The sequence below is a fragment of the Brachyistius frenatus genome, unplaced genomic scaffold, assembly GCF_029030835.1.
Source record: "Brachyistius frenatus isolate BFR_SWC_R1_liver_20210118 unplaced genomic scaffold, ASM2903083v1 Contig_187, whole genome shotgun sequence".
Taxonomy (NCBI): domain Eukaryota; kingdom Metazoa; phylum Chordata; class Actinopteri; family Embiotocidae; genus Brachyistius; species Brachyistius frenatus.
This window is the reverse complement of record NW_027210786.1, coordinates 671,070-694,184: the sequence shown is the minus strand read 5'-3', so window position 1 is coordinate 694,184 and position 23,115 is coordinate 671,070. Positions and strand designations below refer to the sequence as shown.

At 43.3% G+C, this 23,115-nt stretch overlaps 2 protein-coding genes across 14 annotated transcripts in view; both read right to left on the bottom strand.

Annotated features, from left to right (window-relative positions):
• Positions 1-13,872, bottom strand: part of evla (Enah/Vasp-like a) — a 35,409-nt gene extending 21,537 nt beyond the window's left edge. For 4 of the 7 annotated variants that reach the window (XM_069718151.1, XM_069718148.1, XM_069718147.1 and 1 more), the window contains exon 1: positions 4,977-5,285. In XM_069718151.1, coding sequence (XP_069574252.1) covers positions 4,977-5,065 — 89 coding nt within the window. In that variant the 5' untranslated portion in view covers positions 5,066-5,285. Of the gene's footprint in view, positions 1-4,976; positions 5,286-9,923; positions 10,193-13,442 lie in introns of those variants that run through there. The other 3 variants (XM_069718153.1, XM_069718152.1, XM_069718155.1) reach the window with 3 other exon arrangements.
• Positions 13,873-15,690: 1,818 nt separating this feature from the next.
• Positions 15,691-23,115, bottom strand: part of eml1 (EMAP like 1) — a 36,505-nt gene continuing 29,080 nt past the window's right edge. For all 7 annotated transcript variants that reach the window (XM_069718140.1, XM_069718143.1, XM_069718146.1 and 4 more), the window contains 16 exons: positions 22,943-23,092; positions 22,196-22,265; positions 21,830-21,940; positions 21,610-21,705; positions 21,365-21,499; positions 21,065-21,164; positions 20,013-20,164; positions 19,425-19,550; positions 18,648-18,779; positions 18,069-18,136; positions 17,887-17,975; positions 17,558-17,655; positions 17,192-17,279; positions 16,444-16,539; positions 16,226-16,356; positions 15,691-16,100 (listed from right to left, as the gene is read on the bottom strand). In XM_069718140.1, the coding sequence (XP_069574241.1) occupies positions 15,975-16,100; positions 16,226-16,356; positions 16,444-16,539; positions 17,192-17,279; positions 17,558-17,655; positions 17,887-17,975; positions 18,069-18,136; positions 18,648-18,779; positions 19,425-19,550; positions 20,013-20,164; positions 21,065-21,164; positions 21,365-21,499; positions 21,610-21,705; positions 21,830-21,940; positions 22,196-22,265; positions 22,943-23,092 (1,768 nt within the window). In that variant the 3' untranslated portion in view covers positions 15,691-15,974. The remainder of the gene's footprint in view (positions 16,101-16,225; positions 16,357-16,443; positions 16,540-17,191; positions 17,280-17,557; positions 17,656-17,886; positions 17,976-18,068; positions 18,137-18,647; positions 18,780-19,424; positions 19,551-20,012; positions 20,165-21,064; positions 21,165-21,364; positions 21,500-21,609; positions 21,706-21,829; positions 21,941-22,195; positions 22,266-22,942; positions 23,093-23,115) is intronic.

Genomic DNA, 23,115 nt, shown 5'->3' with positions numbered 1-23,115 from the left:
AGGAGGCCACATTCCCAGGCTTTTGAATTAAGCAAAGCACTTCCCTGCACACACAGTTAGACATATGTGCAACCCCCCCTCCCCCCGCCCCGCCCCCTTTCCGCCACACAAATCCTCCACATACATAAATTGAGTGTCGTGTATTCTCCCTCCCAGATCTGTCCATTAGCAGAAATGTCAGTGCTGGAAGAAATGATGCCTGAACCTGATCCAGCCCGGAAAATGCATGACGGGTTGGGGATGCATGTCAGGAACAGTAGCTGTGTGTTTCTGCGAGGTTCGGCAGCTCTGTGATTAGATCACTGGGAATGAGTTTTTGCCCCGCAAGGAAGGGATTGGGATGGAGTGGCGGGGATGCACGAGGCGTCCTCTCTGGGTAGCACCCGAGGGCAGGGCTTCTGCTATCGTGGCAACTAGCTTTTGTTGCTGGGGCAATTGTTTCATCCTGCTGGTTCACAGTGGAAGGCACCCGAACACACCCGAACAAATGATGAGTCATTGAGAGCAGCCCCCGCGCGGCCGGCTCACGACAGCGGTTCAGATTTGTTTGTCCTTTGTGACCGTGATGAAAACTAAATGTCAAAAACGCCACCAAAGGATACCAAAGCGCCACAGAAAAAAACGGTCGTCAGCAAAGATCTATTCATGAGGAACCATGAATACAAAAACAGTGCAGTATTGGATTTCATGCATGACAAAGCTATGACAGGTCTGCGAGAGCTTGTTAGAAGTTCAGTTTTTGGGAAAACTTTGCACTTTTTCTTGACATTTTCCTGCAATTGTGCAGCAAGCCTGTCAACCATAGGATATTTATGATGTCATAGAAACTCCACCTAAACATAATTAAATGCTTTTCTGGAGATTGATCAAATAAACTACATACGGCTGGTATGTTATGGCTTTATTTAAAGTAGAAACATGATGGTATGACGTGGGAGACAACAACAAACGTCTCAAACTGGGTTCATTCATGGTCTGCAACTTTAAACTAAAGAATGTTGTGCCTTTTCTGTATTTCCAGTAAATAATTTTCTCAATTCTCTGAAGATATAAATAATCAAACATCCTAAGACTCAGCTAATCCATCAGTTTAATGTACAAAATGAATGGAAAAAAAAAAAAAAAAAAAAAGACACATTAGATTTAGCTCTGGTTTGGTTGAGCAAAAAATTCTCCCCAAAACAAAAGAGCCAAACCTTTTCATTTTAAAGAATAGGCGTTTAAAGGTAGCATCTGTATATACATGTAGTTAAACATGAGGAGAATCAGGGAGGCCAGGTAGGTCACTGATCTGATGTCACGTTAAATTATATCAGTGATCATTTGCTGCAACTTGGAGATGCAGCAGTTGCTCTGCACATTGACAACTATTTAAATTGAATTAATCAGTTTCAAGTCACGCTAATTAAGTAGCTTAAAAAAAACACGTAAACTCCTGCACAGCAAACTCCGGCTAAGAGAGACAGAAGCATCCAGAGAGGCTTCCTGTGCAGCAGGAGTGATAATTACACAGTTTTATGCATCCCTGGTTGGTGCTGGAGCTAATAGAGACATCAGTCAGTGTCAGGGAGGATTTAGACTTAAATACTGGAGACCTTTGGCAAATAAACAGCTGCATCCTCAGGTAGACAGCGGACTGCACCATATCTGAAATCTGCCTGCCGAGGTTGGTCAGAGACTCCAAACACAGACAGTAAAATAAATAAGCATGTTCTAATGTTTCCATCCAATCGGGGAGCCAGGCATTCAGACTACTGTGAGACAAAAATCACAAACAGATACTCAAAGTGCTGTTTCAGCTCTTAGTTTCTTTTTGTTGAGACTGAGGCCGCCCGCCCGCCCCATGTTGTGATGTGCTGCCACTCTTTTTCCCAAACAGGAACAGAAATCCATAATTATGCACCCACACACAGTATATCATGGTACCCGTACTGTACATCTGCCCAGAATAACACCCAGGGATATTTTTAGTGAAGGGCCAGAATAAGGCAACAGAAACGGGCACACACACACACACACACACACACACACACACACACACACACACACACACACACACACACACACACACACACACACACACACACACACACACACACACACACACACACACACACACACACACACAGATCGACTGTAGCGTATGGATCCAGTTAGTTGTCTGTCATTATTATTTTCACCAAAAAGATTAAAGCCTCCAGGGTTCATTGGGCAAGCCACCGCCTTTGTATAGTATGGGTGGGGGTGTATACATTTACAGCGTGGGTGCCTGGGTGTGTGTGTGTGTGTGTGTGTGTGTGTGTGTGTGTGTGTGTGTGTGTGTGTGTGTGTGTGTGTGTGTGTGTGTTTGGGTGGGTGTGGAGATCCAGCTGACAGAAGGAAGAGGTCTGTCTGACTGGCTGGATTAGAGACAGAGCCTAGCAGGCAGATCATTACCTCACTGCAGTCTTAAATCTAAATTAACCAGGACTTAACTCTCGTACAAGACCTCTAATCTGCTTCATGGGGGAAAGTACTGTTCACAGGCAGGGAAGGAGGCCCAGGGAACTAAAAACAGCACAGACCATCTCTATGGCTGAGAAACAGTGTGAAGCCTGGCCAGTTGTAAGTGAGCAAATGAAGCACAGTTGGATGGTTTAAAAGAAACAAGTGAGACAGGCGATAGATCCCAGAACAAAGGGGATGAAGTAGGATGCGTGAAATGTAACACTGCTACTAAACTACATGGAACACAGCCAGGAAAAATAAAGAAGAGTCATACAACCATAGAGTTATTATTACAGTCCATTTGCTATCTTTTACAATGCATGCCAAATCAACTCCTTAAAATGAACTCAGTCTTGTTGGACTTTTGCCCAAAACCGCACAGGTGGTGTCTGAGCAGGTAGGCAGCTATACTGTGGTTTCAACCTCGCATCCCAAAGGATGAGGCGCTGCCTTAAAGACTGAATTCAGAGAACAAAAGTCTCTGCGTGCAGTAAACGCCACAGATTACATGAATGACTGCAACTTTCCACCGAAAGAGGTGCACCGATACACATCTGTGGCTGTTTCCAGGCAAGTTTACAGTAAATAGACCCGTCCAGGGGTGAACATATGTCCTGCACACCTGCATATACGCACCATTATACCTCTTATGCAGAGTCAAAAAGTGTGTGTATTTATACACACATGTATGCAACTTTCTATGAATGATATTATTACTAGTGACGGCAGAGTATGCCTTCATAATCACGATTACGACCAGAATAATGAGGATTTGAAGACTTTTTGAACTCTCTTCCACTAATGCATCACAACTAAGACAAGACTATCATAAATCACAGCAGTTCAGATTCACATAATCTATAAACTACAGTGTCACCAAAGCCTCAACATCTCTTGTCCACATGGTGCTATGGTGGCCACAGTGTGTATCTAACCATTGCCCCGCTGACATACGAGTAAAGTGCGATACTGCCGAATGGACCACAATTAAGCCCAGAATGAGAGAAAGAGCAGAGCAGAGCAGAGTACCGCGGTCTTAATGGCATTAATGCAAAACCGCATTAATGTGCTTATGTTCTTAGCTAAATGTCCCAGTTGTTGTTTCAAAAAGCTCTTCTCCTACCATGATGCAGCAGCTCGCAGTGCTGCGTTTAATTCACACTGTCCACTTTTTGTACATTTTCTGAAAAATCCACTGGGAGAAAAACAAAAACAAAAAGAATGTTTAAAATAACAGGACACTTGAGACGGAAATGTCTGAATTTGTGTAATCCAGCAGATTAAATACCGGACAAATGAAAAAAAAAAAACGTGATCACACGGATGCAAAAGTTACACGCAAATCCAAAATTTCTCAGTATAATATGTGTGTATGTTAAAAGGACAAGGGCAAAATAAACATGTCTAACATGATTCACTGTGCAAACGTCTAGTAAAGAAGACTAAAGTCATGATGCCGCTGTCGGTTTATATGGCCGGCAGATCCTTATATTCCGTATTATGTGTGGTCCAGGTCAGTTTTAAGCAGCAGCTGCACATATTGTCCACATAAAATCTCCTCGTCCTTTATTCCTAAATCAACCCCCCTCCCATCACTTCTTCCTGTCCCTCATGAGTATGAGACGGCCAGCAAAGCTGTTTGATCCTACAGTTCTCATTTGGGACAGCAGCAGCGACCAAATGTGTCTCTCTCTTCCCTCTATCTTCAATCCTCCCAGCAGAAAACAGAGGGAGAAAACGAGAAGGTCACTGGCCCGAAAGGCTGCCGGTGTAGCCAGGAGCCATGCCGTCTTTAATGCATAGTGTGCATTAAACATGTATGGAGACCTTACAGAGCCCTGCTATTCAGAGATGTTCTATGTGAAGCTGCACAGTGTTTAGAATAAAGAAGATGCTCGGCACAGCGTCACACAGCGGGCTGCTTCTCTCTGGCAGCATCTCTGGCTCTGACTGAAAAGATGCATCCAGGCAAGAGGAAATTAAAAAAAAATGAAGCATCGTTAAAAAAGATCAAAGTCAAAACCTCTGACTCTTCAGCTTTAGGTTACAAGAAAAATAACAAAGTGCTATTTCATTTGCAGTTTTGAGCCAAAAATCGAATTATCCACGCACACAATAACTAATCCCAAATAACCTCAATTCTTTTTCTAAATGACAGTTTGCTGAGGCCAGATTAACATTACAGCTTAGTATGTTAGCTCTGATTAAAATACAGCAGGGAAAGATGTGTCCGTCTGTGCTACACCAATATCACGACACTTTTTTTTTTTTTTTGAATCACACAATAATTAAATAATGATTAAACAATAAAACGTCAAGTGTGCATACTTTAAATTCCCTTTTTCAAACATACAAGCGTGTTTTCTTTTTTAAATGTCTATTTTCTTTCAGTTTACTCGCTGCCTTTGAGATTTGACTTCACTCGGACACACAACACCCTGGAAGAAGACAGAATTAAACACACTGTCAAACAAAGTGTCAGCACAAACCTGGCAGCGATGTGGCTGTAAAACAACCCTGAGTCGCTGACACTCTGAGGGAGGCAGTAGCGCAGCACTTGGAGCCGATGTATGTCCATTTTGGTCCACAGGAAAACAGCAACAACAACAACAACAGGGACAGCAGCAGTCTAGGACACAAATTCCCTCTTGTGCTCTTCCATTACCTTAAAACTAAAAGTCATTGAAAGCAGTTTAATCCTGCTGAAAGCCCGGCACATAAATTACAAAGACGAGCGACTTAAAACATCTGCTTAAAAACACGAAATGAGATTTAAAAAAAATAAAACGTCCCACAGTTATGCATTCTCGTACTGCTGCATCCACGATGAGAGCAATGATCTATCCATCCAGCAACAAAGAGATGACTGACAGAGATGAAGTCATTGACCAGCCAGTTGTCGGACCGTATAATAGATGAGCGTGCGTGTGTGTGTGTGTGTGTGTGTGTGTGTGTGTGTGTGTGTGTCACTGAACCTCCGCGCTATTGTCATACTGTTAACCCGAGGGAGATTACCTCATATCCGTCTCAGCCAGCCCCCCCTCCCCAATCTACACACACTACAGTTTAGTGAGTGTGTGCATGTTTGTGTCCCGGGGGGGAGAGGGAGGGGAGAGGGGGGTTGTTGGGGTCCCTGCTGTTATCTCCCCCACTCCTCCTGTTGAGTCCCGGCTGCTGTTGCCATAGCCACCCAGCCTTAAGCAGACCCTGATTTAACAGCCAGCGGTCCATACTGTGGTCAGCTACTATTGATTGGGATGCCCTCTACCTCAGAGGACACATGCAGCTGGTGAACGCACACCGACATGTACAACGCACGTTAGCTGGATGTCTATTAACATCCTCAGTGGATGGCTGGCGAATTCTAAAAACATTTGACGCACTGGTAAGAGAGGAAGGAGATGTGCGGGCTTTTTGGAAGTCATCAGCTTCATCATTGACTGGAGGCACTTAGAGAGTGATCCCGATGTGATGAAACAACAGCTATACCAATAAAGCATTATGAATACATTGACAAACATTCATGTAGCCCTCTGGAACAATTGTAAGAAATGTGGTAAACCCCTGATGTTAATCCAGCACAAAATCTCAAAATGGACATAATCTCAGGGTCTAAGAAGTGCAATACCTCTGAGGGCCACTAGGGGCGGCCTCCAAAAACCTCTGGTTGCAATACACTCCCATTCAAACAGCATTTACTTCTCTCATGAAATACAAAGTGTTACAAATTTTTTCACGAGACATTATGGCGTCATTTGCAAAATCCGCTCCTATTAATCAGTGTTCTGGTGGTCCTTCTAAAAAAAATTCCAGAACTGTTTATATATCAGGCATCAAAGAGAAGTACGTGTGGGGTCCTGCCTGGTTTATTGACATGTCTGGGTTGCAGTAAGGTTGCCCTTAGAGGTGGATGTGCATTGGATCTTCAGGTATTCGGATTGACCCCTCGCTCCCCCTCAGCTCTTCCTAATATAGTCACTCCCGGCTCTAAAAAAAAACCCTAGAAGGTCAATGGTCAAAATGCCAGACTGAAGGCTTCAAACCTGCCATTCACAAACCAATGGCTGGGTTTGACATTATAACCTTGTGCTATAACGAATGGAAAAGTAAACACAACGGTGTCTGAGACTCCTGGAAAAATTGGAGCAAAATAAGGGTTAACATTGGCATTTTGTTCCACGGTCGGTGTGAAGATTAGTATTTGTATTACAGTACTGACCATTGGTCATATTGCGACAAATTCCAGTGGGCAAGCCGCATTGGACTTTAAAAAAAAAAAAAAAAAGAAGTTTTTACCAACCTTCTTTTCACTGGTCCTCTCTGTGTGCCCGTCATTCAGGGTGCACATGAGAGTGTGGAGAGCTGCGCTGCGTGTCACGCCTGTCTGTCTGGACCTCCCCTACCAGCTGTCCCATAAAGGTGAAAATGTCAAGGAAAAAAAAAAAGTCAACCGCCAATTTAGAATCGTCAATCAGTGGTGTCCTGCAGGTTAAAATTAAACCACCTCTCCCATAGAGCACACGCACACAAACAACCACAGACTGACAGTAATCCAGTAGTTGGATGATAGTATATTAACCCTTTGAACTTTGAACTCTCTGGTTCACCGGCTTCCTTCCTGACGTCTGATCTCATGTGCCGCGCAGGCAGCAAACGACAGATTCACAGCGCCAAAGGGTGTGAGAGGACACTTTGGATCAGAAAATGCCACTCGTGATTGGTTAAATGAGGGTCACAGTCGACAGGGATTGGTCGAACAGGGACGCCAGTCAACAGAGATTTGTTTTTCGGGGCTCACAGTAACGCCCGTGTCAAGCGGAATTACGGCTGGGTCGTCTGCGGCTCAGAGGGCCCAGCTGTACTGCGGGACATTTCTGTGACAGGCCGGGTAAATGTGAACAGGCTCGATCTGTGACAGACGAGGCTCTGTTGTGACCCGAGGAGGAGACCCCGCCTGCTCACTAACATTTATAAAATTATAACGGCTAAACTGCTCCAGGGCGAGTGACCCCATCGAGAATCAAACAGGATGGTAATATATGCGTGACCTCGTCGCTTTCTCCGTGTCACAATTGTTGCTTCGAGATAGGGTTAAGAGATTTATGAGCTTTACTGTTAGAAGTCATAAATAAAAATTCAAAAGATCTCAACTTTGTCCTGACAAGTCTCTGTAAAACATAACAGACTTTTAGATTTTCTCAGACAGTTCAAGAGAAATACACCCAAATCCTAACAAAAGAGGATCAAATGTTCTTTTTTTTGCTGGTTCTGGTAGATTTTTTTGGTCGATACCCGTAACTTCCAAAGTCTTCAAGCCTTTCACACAGCCCAGATTTCCAAGAATGAGTGAGTCAGATCATAAACTGACTGGGAAAGAATAATAATAAAAAAAAAAAAACGATGTGTGGGTTATGTTTTTTTTTTTTCCACCATTACGGTCTGTCAGTATTTAATCTAAAAATAGATGGGTTGAAAAAAAAAAAATCATCATCTGTAATGTGAATATGATGGCTCAGCAAGTAGCTGCAGTGCAATATTACAAAACGGATAATATATTGACACAGAATCAATATGTCGAATGAGACTTAGATGAGATGTTGATCAGGAATCATTGTCTTAATATGAGGGGTAATTTGGTGCGTGTATCTATAACAAGCGACAGTAAACAGCACACTGAGCCCCATGATGACATCACTTATTCATCACAAAGCACCTTGGATGCCAGTTTGGCTTCAGGCTGACTGTCATGGACACATACAGTACAATATGGATAGCAACCCCCCACTTCTCTGTCACCCTTCCCCCAGCCCTCCACTACCTCCTCTTCCTCCTCCTCCCCCTCCTCACTCCACCTTCTTCAGCACTACCCGGTCGTGTCACTAATCCTGATCCTTAAAGGGAAACGCCGCTTCCGTTTGGAGGAACATAATTCATACTGAACGCACAGATGAACACACAGCGGGTGCAGGACGAACATTATTCTGTCTACATTTGATGCACTTCTAAGATTTCCCAGTCAGAGATTAATATATAACCCCGCAGAGCTTCTTTTCTATCCTGTTATTAATGGGAACATGTATGGGTCTGTCAGCTGAAGTGTCGAGACAATGACAAGGTTGGGGCAGGAAAAGGAATAACTGGGTTCGATTTAATAAAACTGCTATTGGTGGTTATGTTTTCTAAAAATGTCCAAATAAAAACAACACTATTATTGAGTGTTTCCTCTGTATTTATGTGGCAGTGGTGCACCACATGACCATAATCAAAATAAAGAAATATCAATTAATTTATAGGATCCACAACTAAAGTGCAGTTCAGATGCTTTAGAAGTAATTATGTAGTGATTAAAAACATTTTTAACACCCGACTGCCAACTTTCTAACATCACTGAGACCCAAACAACAACACATATGGGACAATTATTTGTCAAAGCACCACAGCTGTATTAAAAATTAAGGAGGGAACACTTTTTCTATTTATAATATTACAGTGTGAATGATTAAGCTAAATAATCCTGAACATGCTGTGAGAGATGCAGAGATGTTTTCCCTTCACTCTACTGTACTTTGTAGTAGATTACTAGATTGCATGTGGTCAAGTGTAAACCGCTGCGGTTATCTCTGCTGCACATCTGTATTTGAGCTTCAACAAATCACCATGACCCGCTGTAATCTGCCAGGGCCATGTTATTACAGAGACCCTTTCCATCGTCGTATCATCTGGTCTTTGATAGTCCCACTCATTCAGTCATTCAGAGATTAGCGCTCTGCAGCCCTGTCTTCCCGTCTTTTCTTCTCTCACACACACACACACACACACACACACACACACACACACACACACACACACACACACACACACACACACACACACACACACACACACACACACACACACACACACACACACACACACACACACACACACGCAACGAGTCAGATGGGATCAGTCCTGTGAACGAGCTACGGCAGCTGAGAGGACGCACTGACAGGCGGCAAGAAACTCACTTCTTCTTTCTTCCCAGGAAAAGATTGAACCAATGAAATGATTGCTGAAGGGTAACCAATCAGACTTCTCTGCTAACAGCTGCCGTCTAAGAAAACACGGGCAGAGGGGTGGAAAGAAGGAAACAGACCAGAGAAAGTCAGCAACTCTTGGAGATTTTCCTCTCCCATTTTTCCACGCTTTCTCTCAAACTCAAGCTTGAGAAGCAGCGACATCGACACACAGAGAGGGAGGAAGACACGTTTTCTTGCAGACAAACAATCCTACAAATGCTATTTCCAAGAACCAAACAGATCCTGCGGTCTGAAAGCCGAGCCAGGTTTTAAACAGAACCACGAGAGAGTGAAGAAGCAACGTTGTCACCACACGCTCCAAGAGAAAGGAAAAGAGACCCAGACAGAGGTGATGATGAAGGAGTCATTGCGCCTTACCCAAAATCATCCAGGGAATACATGTCGCAGAAGGAGGCAGCTCAGTCCTCGAGCAATGGGATGAAAGGAGGTATAAAAGAGGGAGATTATGAAGGAGAGGGGGAAGTGTCATCAGCCTGAGAAGAGAGAGGAGTGTACATGCTGTCCAACGCTGCAGCAGTAAACTCAATCTTTCCCCTCTTCACATCCTCTACAAGTAAAAAATAAAAAAAAATCCACTACGCCAGCGAAGCAGACACACGCCTGAGAGAGTAGGCGGGTAGGAGTGAGCGAGGGAGATGAGGAGTGTTGCAACAGAGTAAGGGAATGCAAGCGAGAGAGATAGGGAGAGAGAGATAGAGAGAACAGAGAGAACATGTGACCAGTGCAGACCAGTCACCTCTCTCTGCTTCAACGATTGGACTGCCGTCTTTCAACCACCAAGGAATCATTTCCACTGGATGGAAATTACATGTTAGCCTACATACCATACAGGAGTGCTTTCACACTCTCCTTTCTATACCATGAGAACCTCTGAAAAAAAAAAAAAAAAAAAAACTAGGGTGATGCTTTAAATAGTTAAAGAAAACTCAATAAAAAAAAAAAAAAAATGCATGTCAGCCTAACCCTTAATCACCAATTAGTTTTAGAGGAGGAAAAAACAGCAACACACCAGTTCATTCATTCAGCTGTGCTTTCATAGAGGACACAACATTCCAGTTCTCTGCAGGAACAGATGTAATGATTAGTTTTACATGTTCGCAACAAAGGTTTCATTGATCGAAAGCAATATTTGTGGTTTCCTTGTGGCTTTGTCAGAATTATGTCCTCAACCGGTGGTCCATCTGGCTGAAGCAAATTTAGACTATTAAGCTTCTTTGCGACGGTGAGCCGAGGTGTGGGAAACAAAGAGCCATGTAGTCCACTAAAAGATTAGAAAGCTTGGGGTTAGGGGGTTAAAAAAAGGAAGGGAACATGCATCGGATCTTGGATCTAAAAGAGTCAGAAAGGTCAGAGAAATGCAAGGTAATATTCTTTTCCAGAAACAGGGCTTGTATAAAATAACTGTTAGAGCTGCAGAAGCTAACGTGTGCGAGGGAAGTAAAGCTATTGAGCTGGCTGAGAACTACACAACATATGAAACAGGGTTAAACAGGGTTAAACTCTCGGAAGCTGCGTTCACAAAGCTGGGGCGTGAAAACTGAGAGAGAATATGGCTCGCTGAGCTGTAAATGCTGTTCACCGTATGTGTTGGGGTCATCTGAGACGGCCTGTTTGACCTTTGTTATAACGGACAAATGATGCAGATTCATCATGAAGCCTCGGGTATAATGTATGGGATCTGAGAGAGAATGACCAGATTAGAGTGCACATAAGAGGGTCTGTAGCTAAACCTGCTCATATATGTCATGTTGAAGAATTATCTTGGTACCAAAACTCAATATATTGTATTTTTAGTAGTTATATTTAAAAGTCTTTTTCCTCTCTCCTAACTTTAACTGTTCTCAGAGAAATGTGTTTTTTTTCTATATTTATAATATGATTCTTAGTTATTATATTATCTTGTCAAAGAAAAGCTGGAGGATTGAAGTGTTGAGGCTGCTGTTGTGCTGCCTCACGTGGAGCAGCTCTCTGATCAGCTCGGAGGGCGGCGGCAGCAGCAGCAGCAGCCTGCAGTAAGAGGCATAACTCAGCATTTTACCTTCCAGTGGGTGCACTCGCTCATTCTACCTTTTCTACAATGAGTCACCACAACAGGCGCTTCTGCAATCATCCTGCATTATTAGTGCAGGACAGATGCCTCGCTTTGTGCCCTCTGACACTGTTGTCCTCCCGTGTACTCACGCATCCAAAAGCAACCAGGATAAAGCAACTCAGACAGCAGACTAGCCTGACAACAGAAGTGAAGCATCGCATAATGAAGCCCCTAACGCTACCAGGCTAAAAATAACTCCACTCACTTGTGTGCATATGCATGGATATGGTCATGCACATACATAAATGCATGTGCACCCTTACATAAATGCTGAAATGGAGGCAGCGAGGCTGAACAAATGATCTCATTGAATTAAATTCTTCCTTCTTGACTCTGCAGAAGAGAAGCCAGGTCACCTTGTTGTTGCTTTGTGGAGATTTAAGACTTCCCTTTTGGGGTTGAGTCAAAGCTCAGATCTGCCTCTGGTGAAAAATAAACACACAGGATGGGATACAAGACGCACAGCTTTACAGAAGAAGAGGAAACGGCGCGTTCATCCAACTGGACTGGAAGATAGGAATCTTACATGTTTACTGTCTGAGAGCAAAAAAAATGGACTCCTGGCTTTGAGTAAAGGGAGGTTACTGGAGAAGGGTGAAGTATTTGGATCAGGATATGTAAAGAAAATACAGTAGCAGAACCAATTCTGACTCATTGCCTTACTGTTTCTTTTTCCTTTAAAAAAAAAGAAGAAAGAAATGCCACAGCTACACACCCAGACAGTCTCACACACACACACACACACACACACACACACACACACACACACACACACACACACACACACACACACACACACACACACACACACATTTAGACAAACACCGGTAGCTACAGTGAAAGCAGAGTGAGAGAGTGCACTTTATCTCTGGGGAGCTGTCAGAGTAAATCTGAAGCCATAAAACAGAATGGTGCAGGCTGCAGCTACGGAGACATGGAGGAGTCAAACTACTGGCAGCAGGGAGAAATATAAAAGGACTGTTTCATAAATAGATCAGAATACAGAGGCTGCTGCTGGAGAATATTTGGGCCTCCTGCATGCAGCAGAAAAGAGCCTAAAATAGCCTCTATAAGCTCAGATACAGAGTGAGGATTTAAACATGAGACACATTTTCTGTGTGTGGATGTATGGATCCATCATGGAGTATGTAGGTGTGAGTGAGGAAGAGGGGGTGGGGGTCTCTTAACCTGCCTGGCAACCACCAGAATAAACACCCAGCTCCTCCTCCTGAGATGGTTACAAGCGCCCTCACTTCTCTTGTCCCCCACCCCCCTCCTCCCCCCCATGCAGCCACTCACTTGTGCATCAATTTAGTGAATCCAGCATTTTTTTTTTAAATTATTTTTTTTATTCCACCTGGCGCGCCATATTGCAAATGTGGAGAAATACATGATGCTGTCGTTACCATGGCAACATTAACCTGGCCTGAATCGTGCATTGAATACACTGGGCGGGTCCGGCGGTGACAATAGAGGAGAAAAGAGCAGAACTCATTGAAATGATTCGCCCTGGATGTAAGGATTAAGAAGAGGACAGTAAAGAACGCGTCTATGGAGCTGAGGCCGGGTGGGTGGGTGGGTGGGCCTCTGCCTGCACACAATGCTCATCCTACAAGGTGAAAACGAGCCACAGGATGTCAAAGATGTTGCACTCGGGCACTACACGAGCATGTTTATTCGTGTGAGGTAAATGCACGCATGCAGATGGAGCCCGGAGGGCTGAGTGTCGGTGCGCATCTGTCATGACGCGTCAAACAGAGCGCATGGTGCTGGCCGCCGCTTACCTCATTTTCCTCCTCTTTTATCCAACCGGAGACGATGGCACCGATGAGGCCGGTCAACGTGTCCCGCTCTTACTTCGGCTTATACCGTCTGGGAGGCTCGGATCAGCCCGCCAGCCTCCACCTTGTGTCCCCCTTGTGCGCGTCTGTGGCGATATTACGAGCTGATGAGTCGTGAGACGCTAAGCGACAACACGAGCGTTTTCCTCCATCCGCTTTGTGCTCCGTTGTCTCTGCTTTCCGCACGCGCTTCTGCTGCTGCTTAAATCCATGATCAGCCGGGGTTCGTGCTCGGTGCAAGACGGTGAACGGTGGTCGTCAGCGGCCGCCTCCTTCATGCCATATTCTCTTCCCATTCGGAGTGTTTTGGTGAGGTGGAGAGATTTGGGGGAAATGCTAATGCGGCGTGCGAAGGAAGAGGAGGAGGGGGAGCTGCTGACCGGCTCAATGCTGCCCACCTGCGGCCAAGACGCACCCATGCAGGCCACTGACGCCCCCAACCCCACCCGTCACATCACCATCACACTATATGGTGGTCTATAAACGCCGGAAGTGTAGAATTAAATGCATTTTTTTTATTTTTTTTTTACTACTAAATGCATTCTCTTTCCACACAACCTTCCCCATGGATCTGCATTATACTTTCCCGTAAAATACAGAGTTAAATAAAAAAAAATAACAAGGTGATAAAGTGAAAAATGCAAGACACAGAATCGGAGCAATTTCATGTTTCTTTTACTTTCAGACAGATGTCAAATGTTCAGTGGTATTCTGTAGCCCCGAGTGTTAAGTGGTAAGACAGGTCATGTTACATTCACTCTGTAGAGTGGTGACTTCAAATCACTGCTGTTAGAAGATTTCTGGGGTTTTCCTGATACAACACCTCCAACAATCCTTAAAACAGCGGCAATGATGTCAAAACTGCACAACCCATCCCAATCAAATATCAATTGAAAGAAATCATAGTTATTCATGCATGTGCGTGTAAGCTCGGTTTTCGGTTCACCATAAGACGAGGAGTGAGACATGCTACGTACCATAGATCTGCACAGATGGTAAACAGCTCGAATTGTTGAGAGCAGACGGTTAATGAAAAGCTCAACTATACCTGATGTATGTTTATCAGGCAGAAGCAGCGCATTAAGGAGAAAGAAAACCACCTCAAGTTGGTTCAGGTCAGTTAAATATCTTCCTAGTGACTGATGGTGCTCAGCCGAGGGGCAACATCAGACAGTTACAGTGTAATGGTCTCATCCGTCCCGTTCATAAACTAAACTTGGTTCAGTAAAATGTAGAAAGAGATTTGAAAGGGCTTCACGTCATTGACCAACTGCTTGATTTTTTTGGATTCTTCTTGCACTCAAGGCAAAAGCAAGAGAAATACGAGCACATGACATTGCATCTTAAAATCTGAAAGAGTTTCAAATGATGTATATTCACCCAAATTTTCCTCAGATCAGTTTCACGTCTGTCAGTACATTTACCAATCTAGGACTAAACGGGGATTTAATGCAAGAAAAAAAACTCAGGATATGCAAACTGGCAGTGAAGGATTTGACTTAGGATCAATAAATAATAGGAAAGGTGTCTTTTTTTAAGACCTGGAAGCACAAACACTTGGAATATGTTCTGATCATTTTGCTAGACATCATGAATCCAGATAATGTATTCAAATAGTGGCTAGCACCCTGGAGGTGGACAGAATTCCTCTTGCTGTGTATTTCTTATGTCCACCACATTCAGCCTCTTCCTAGTCTGAATAGATAGATCCACACACAATAGCTAATGCTAACAGATCAATAATGGTTGAACAACAGTTGAATCTATTATTAACGGTGATTGATCCCTCTGAATATTTGAGTAAGATGTTTTCTGGGCTGCTCTCTGATATGTCAGCGTTAAGAACAGGGAAGAGTCTTGCTTCACTAGTGCTTTCCTGAGTTATTAAATACAAAATAAAAGAAAGTTTAACGATTAGAAAATCACCACGTACTCTCTTTCCGTACACAGTTTTTGTTGCAAAGCTCTTGGATCTCCAGCTCGATGATAATTCAGTCGGGAACGGCTCTGACAGGCGGCAAAGCAAACCTCTTCAGTCCATTATCTGTGGCAGGAGAGTGCACACTATACAAGAACGGTGAAAGCCAAACTGTACAAGTGCAGTCTTAAAGTCAGAGCCTTTGGTTCTGTTTTGTTTGATTAGTTTTGTCTTGTGTCATTGGTGACGAAGCTACAGTACGTGAGAGGGAGATTTGATTTTTTTTTTTTTTTTTTTTTTTTTTTTTTTACATGTGGTGTGGAGAATGAAAAAAGAAGAAGGGGGAGGATTTCTGTTTCAAGCAGCAGCATGTTACACCTCCAACAGTTCATCTCATTTGGGATCTGTGAGCAGATCAGGAAGGAAACCTCTCAGTTTCTCTTCTATCAAATCACTTCAGTTCATTCAGATCCACTTCTGTTTCAGAGTTCATTTAAGTTTGGTTCAGGCCCTCAGCACAGCTAAGAAGCTAACAGTGTCTGTTTCTGTCTGCTTGCTCAGACTATCCTCCACTGCATCACACTCATGTCCTTCCCACCAGTGGACACCAAGTAGTTGTCGTCGTGCAGGAAGGTTACATTGGTTACGTGACTGCTGTGGCCGCCGTAAACATGGCTGGGAGCCTGGACAGAAAAAACAAAACAAATCAGTAACTTTGCCATCATTTTGTCTATCAACAAACTGTGAATCAAAGTTTTGACAGAGCTTTATCTTCTTAGCTTTATTGAGATCTATGCTTGCATCGTACCCTGAACTGTGAACAGGGGTATGCGAAGAGGTGGACCTTCCCGAAGTCGTCCCCGGTAACCAGGAGGCTCTTATCACAGGACCTGCACACGGCGTTGATGTCGGTGCCATCTGAGCCGTCGGGCCACAGGCCTGATCAGCAGAGGAAAAAAACTGTTGAATGGACATTAAGACGCCAACACACACATAAGGAGGAAGAGTGAAGGAGCCATCACTTACCAAAGACCTGGAAGCCCAGAGGGCAGGTGCAGGTGGCCCACTCTATGTCTCTGGTGGTCTCCACGCTGACCACCTGTTTACACACTGATGGGATCCCTGAGAAAACAAAGCACAAACCAAATACATAAGAGCTTTTAGCAGAACTTAGTGTAACGAGTGTTGTAGCCTAGAGCCCCTGAAAACCTGTCTGCTGTGCACCAATCAGGATTTAGCAAATTCAAACATTGTTACATGAAGAGCACAGAAAGAAACAGCTCAAATACAGAAGTCTCTCATGTGACAACTGTCTCAAGTTTGAGCGAAAATGGTGTTTTATTGTTCATTAATCATTGTTAAAAACCGGCTGTCAACACCTGCTTCCAAGCCAATATCAGCTCCAGTCAACACATGTCAAAAATCTTCAAAGGAGATTTTTTTTTTTTTTTGCAGGGCAGAAAATTGAGTTCTTAAAAAAAACTTTCATTTACACGTGAAATATTTTACTGTACTACTACTTAGTTCTGATTTTGAACTCAAAAAGACAATCATACAGAGAGCACAGTATAGTGATCAAACAGTCGATGTCAACGGAGGAGGAAAATAAAGGAATAAACCGATGTTATGCATAGTTCTTTTTCCATTTCTGTCCATCACTCTTGTACATGTTGCAGCATTGTCAGGCACTATGTCATCTTGTCATGTTCCACAGATTTAACCAATCAGCATAGCAAAGCAGTGAAAGGACAACGAGGACAGCGATTTTACTTACAGTAAAGGATCTCATAGTCGCCTGAATTTGATACCAGGTACTGGGAGTCCACTGACCAGTCCAGATGGGTAATGAAACTGGAGTGACCCTGAGGTAAGGAAAAAAGGAACAAAAGTATTTCCAGAGTGGTAGTGGTATGGTTGCTTAAGAAGCAGAAATAATCCGAGAAATGTTGAAGCAGACACAGCAGTGTTGGACTCAGCTAGTTGTCATGTATCATTTTGCAGCTTCTCTATAAACACATAGTGAGACAGGAGAGACTGAAATATAAAGCTGCGGAGGGAACTAAATATACAGTTGAAGCGGGTAGGAACTTAAAATAAAGAAGCCACGGATGAGGGGGGGGTTCTAAATGCAGGTGCTCACCGAACATTTCCCCACTCGACTGTATTTCCTCCCATTTTCTGCCACAGCGTAAATATAGATGTAGTTGTCATGGGAACCGATGGCCAGGAAGTTACCGTCTTCATAGGAAAAAGGAAAACGGAGATTATTGGTGATAAAATAAAATGGCAATATTTGCAGACGTTGAGATATTAAGTAGACGAAGTATGGTACGGCATGAAACCACAAAAATTACAAGTCCTTCTTTGTATAATTTCTTATTTTCCCCTAAACATCCAGACAGAGAAAGGAAAAACAGACTTTGAGACCAGCACTTAGGGGAAACACACTGTCAGCAGTTACCAACATACCTGGGCCATAGCGCATAACAGACAGCTGTTCATTCCCATCTGTGTGCACTGTGACTAAATCCTTAGAGTCCGTGTCCAGAACCAGCCACCTGCAGGATCGATGACAGACTGATCAACAATCTGCTATCGACATTTAACAAACTGAACAGCCACTAAATACATTTTGGTGATGGGATTTGTACCTGCCAGTCTGGGTTCCTATGGCAACCACAGCTCCAGAGGGGTGGAAACCTGCTGACTGGGCAGCATCCTGCAAGAACAAGAAAGAGGAGGAAATTGAACATCCCCCACCACTCGAACACGTTAAAAAGAGCAATGCAAAAACTTTTAGTCGACAGTGCATGTGTCAAGCACTTTAACATGCTGGAAAAATTATCATGGATTTTTCGGTGAGGGGGAAGAAATGGATGGAATTTTTTTAAAGAATTTTTGACAATGAATTTGAATTGTCTTTGACAAAAACAACCATTAGCACAAATTACTATTCAAAGTGGAGTATATGTCAAAAAGCACGTGTTGGGGGATCCTTAATGTCAACAATGAAAAGAAAAAGTCTGACATTCACCAGATTCATGTCAATTTGAAATTTAGAATGAGGACGTGGTGATTGTTTACATTTACATATGGAAAATCGAAGTTATTAAAAGATGCTGTTGTTTCTCAAGGACATCAAAACTGATAATATAGTGGCCATCAATCATCTGTTGAGTGCTTTGTAACGTCCATGACAGACCCCAGGGGGCAGTGTTGACTAAACTTACTTCCATGTTCTTGCTCCAGATGAGCTGATGGCAGCTGGAGTCCCACAGGCAGACCTGCCTGTCGTATCCGCAGGTCAGGAACTGAGGCTTCCAGGGATGAACAGCCAGACCCCACAACTCATCAATGTGACCCTGGAGAGGAAAGTTTGTCTTTCACCTTATTTTTACTGATTCTTCAGGCTATAATAACCACAGACGGTGTCCAATTCCATGAAAAGCTGTTACAATGAGTGGATTAATTGATGAATTAGCAACTGTTTCATGCAAAAATTTAAAATATTCTGTGGTTCCTCTGACAGATGATCTATTCAGACGATCTCTGGAGAAGCTTTTCTGTGTTATGTCTTTCTGAATGTGTTTGGATTGTGAACTATTGATCAGACAAAACATTTGAGGTTATCTCGTTTGACTTTTTTTTTTCACTATTTTTTTACATAGATCAAATGAATTAAATGATTAATCATAAAACAATAAGTGGCAGATTAGTCAATAACAAAAACAGACATTACCTGCAGAAATGAGGATTTATTAAAACAAATTATTTTGGGCTTTAATTAGTATGTTAAAAGGTGACAATTTCTGTGTCTTTGTATGAACTTGATGGTTAATAATCCTGTGATGAGAGAGATTGTTGTTTCTGCTTACGTAGGTTATAGTGAGTCTCAAAGAAACAAAGGATGGAAGAAGGAAAGAAAGAAAGAAAGAAAGAAAGAAAGAAAGAAAGAAAGAAAGAAAGAAAGAAAGAAAGAAAGAAAGAAAGAAAGAACGTTATGCTACCTGTGTAATGGACATGAATTCTCCGTCCAGGCTTCCTTGTAGAACAAAGTTCTTGGTGGTCCCGATGAGCACAGTCTCTCCTCTGCCCTCTGCGATGGTCCTGATTGGACCAAACATCTCAGGCACCTGCAGAGAAAATGCAGTATTCATGTAAACAAGCTGTTCACCTGGAATCCAACATTCGCCACGATAAACATAAACTAATCTTTTACTGCATAATTTGGTCTCCAAAGAGCAAATAATTTTCATCGCTATAAATACCCATGAAACGCATTGAGAGCAGAAATCTATCTCATCCTCTGTAATATTTATGAAATGATGCAGTATTCAGAATGCAGTCGACCGCCTCGGGCAGCAGTGAAATTTTTGCCTAATGTAACAGACCTACTTTAAAAAGAAGGAGCTAGATATGCATCTTAAAATTATATCACCAAATATGAACAAGTTGTGATTCTAGCAGATCATTATGACACTTTAGAGTCAAAATATTTTAATCAGCATGACAAATGAATCTCAAATTATGTGTAAATCACACACTTCATTTGTGTTTTTCAGGGAAGTGTCCCTGGAGGGTTTTGGGTTTTTCACCTCCACTGTTTGTATCTGCTGGTAGCTGCCGTCCCAGGAAATGAGCCTGCGGTCCTTCCCTCCAGACACCAGCGTGCCGTTCCTCAGCATGCAGAGAGCGAAGATGCTGCCCTCGTGAGCTCCTTGGATTACGTGGCTGATGCGATTAGTACCTGCACGACATAGATGGGACGAGATGGACGAGAAGGTTCAGTCGCAGATAGGCGGACGTAAAGGTCGACTGCTCGAGGAGGGCGGATTAACTGACAGACAGGATGATCGAAGGATAAAACGGACACAGACAGTGATGGTGATTCTGAAGATAGAAGACGAGCGGCGCACTTTTTCCATTTAACATGTGCTCACATGGTCTATCCTCAGTGTGACCCTGCTGAGACCCCTGATCTCCTGACTAGTCTGACACAATGAGACGTCTTTGAGCTTATGACCACAAAAGCATGAGCACACAGAGAGTCACACTCCTGTTTCTCTGGTTTTTATTTGTGTTTTTTGTATCTCTGACTAACCCTTGTTCAATGAGTCAAGTGAAAACACACGGCTTTTTCTATTTTGGAACATACCATATTTTTGGCAATTGCATACTCTCTTTTTTTCCCCCTCTGCACTGCCAAAAAGCTTGGCTAAACTACAAGACAAAACAGATTTTTGAGGAGACAATAAGCTTATACCAGTGAAATTAGGTGTCCATGCAGCTAGATAATTTTACTTGATAAGAAAACTTGAAATAAGATTGGAAGTGTTAATTTTTTTAGTAGTTCTAGTGTCAAGAAGTGCAGCTTAAAATAAGACTTCCTTGAAGTGGATGTTTTGCAGACATGTCCCTTGTATCTAGTTAAAAGCAACTCAATTAAAGACAAAGATGCGAAGCAGGAAAAGGTAAGTGATATTTCCAAAGGATATGCCTGAGTTAGTACTAGATCATTAGATTGTAAATGTAAATAGAAGATTATTTTACTTGGTTAGATCCACAGTTTTTGCAGTGTAAAACGTTCTACTTCCACCTTGCACAAACAGTGTTCACATATAGCCAAAAACTGAGGAACAGTGTGCACCTTTTCCCCACACCAGGATGTTCCCACTCGAGTCTCCAGTGATAGTATTTCCATTTTCTGCAAAGGTCACGCACAACACAAACTTGGGTTTCTCTTGTTTCTGCAAAACAAACAAAAACAAGAACACACGTGTTGTTTAAATTTGTTTGACTGCCACAATTTTTTTTTTTTTTTAAATATATACTCTACACAATAACTCAAATCACCTCAAAGTTGTCACGATTGAATTTCTGCCCCTATGTCAAACTGTACTGTTTCGTCGCGTGAATATAACGTGTGGGAAACAGTCTGGCGTCCTACCTCGAACAGTCCTTGCTTCTTGATCAGCATGCCTTTCTCCAGGTTCCAGAAATAGAGATGGGACTTGCCACAAGTCACGACGATGTGGCTGTCGGTCGGGTGGAAGTCTGCGGCAAACACCGACTCGTTGGAGCACTGAACCGAAACACATGAAACAAGTTCAGGTGATCGACGGAAAGAAGTTGAAAAGACTCTGAGACACTAGAGCACACACAACACATTGAGTACGACCCATGTTAACATACCTTAACCTCAGCCAGCCTGTCCTCTCTCTGCCAGTCCCAGACAGAGAGGACGTGGTCGTTGGAGTCGTCTACGACGCAAAGAGTGTTTCCTCCATTCTAACACACAAAAACAGACACAGAACTGCCATTGTTTTCTGACATAAAGGTTAACATGACGTAAAGACCGACATTAGGTAGGAGCATATCAGAAATGTGAAGTGTGTCTGTGGTGTTTCCTCACCGACTTGGAGAAGGCCAGACAGACCAGCGCTCGGTCGAAGAAACCCGTGCCCAGAACATGGAGGGTGTTGAGGCTGACAGAGTCCCACACGCGAACGTGAGGAGCCAGCTGCTGCCACAAAACAATTACACACAAACATGGGCACAACACCAGGAGAAGCATATCATCAGTGTGATGCAACATAGGCCAACTGAAGCGGCTCAGGGAGCTCAGTGAACATAAGCGTGAACGATTCTGCTGATTAGGCAAAATTGTCTGGAGCAGATCAGTAAACATCATTTCTTAAAGGAAACAGCAACACCAGGACTCCTCGCTGCAATAATAAATCAGATGTTGAAAGGTAATGCGATACAATATCTCACTTACTTTTCCATCTGAAGAAGTGCCCGCCACCTGCCCGGTTGCTATGGTGATTTTATCGGGGTGGACGGCCAGGCTGGTGAAGAGAAAGTCACGAGAAACAGACATGAAAACGGTTTAAAAAGCCTTTTTGACATCAAAAGGAACATTTGAATAAAGATGAGCAACACGCTCACAGAACATGAAAGGCTGCATTTGGTGAGTGAGCTTTTAAAAGCTGTGAATGCGATATCCACTGTCGCCACCACACGCTGTCTGGGCTAATGTGTGAGGGGGGAATGAAACATTAGGATAAATTCATCCCCTTTTTGCAGCTCGTTGTCTTCAAAGTAGCAAGAATCTGTCTGTGGTCCATCCTTTGATCTGTAATCCTAGCTGCTGATTAATAAATTTAACTTTTATTAACCTTGAGTGTAATACCATAATTATGGCAGTAACTACTCAAGGTTACTCTCGCTGCACCAATGTCTGCATGTGCCAGTTTGGCAGTATGGTGCACCTGTTACTTCCTCTGGTATAATTATTCTACTGGAGTGACATGCTGTCCTGCTACCAGTGTGTGTGTGTGTGTGTGTGTGTGTGTGTGTGTGTGTGTGTGTGTGTGTGTGTGTGTGTGTGTGTGTGTGTGTGTGTGTGTGTGTGTGTTGTTATTAGCAGTCAGGAATAGCAAACATGCTGTGACTAAAGGGGTGCTGAAAACCTGTAACTCCACCAGGGGAAAGAAATTAACTAGTAGCTACATGTGTCTCTCACCATTTGATGTCGTCTGTGTGTCCAGTGTAGTGTCTCTGCAGCTGCTCGTCCACATTGAACAGGACGACCACCGAGGCGATGAAATACACAGTTTCTCCGGTGGGGAGCAAGTAAAGGTTGGAGCGACAGTCTCGCCCGCGGTACCCGTAGCTGAAGGATAGAAGTCAAGGAAT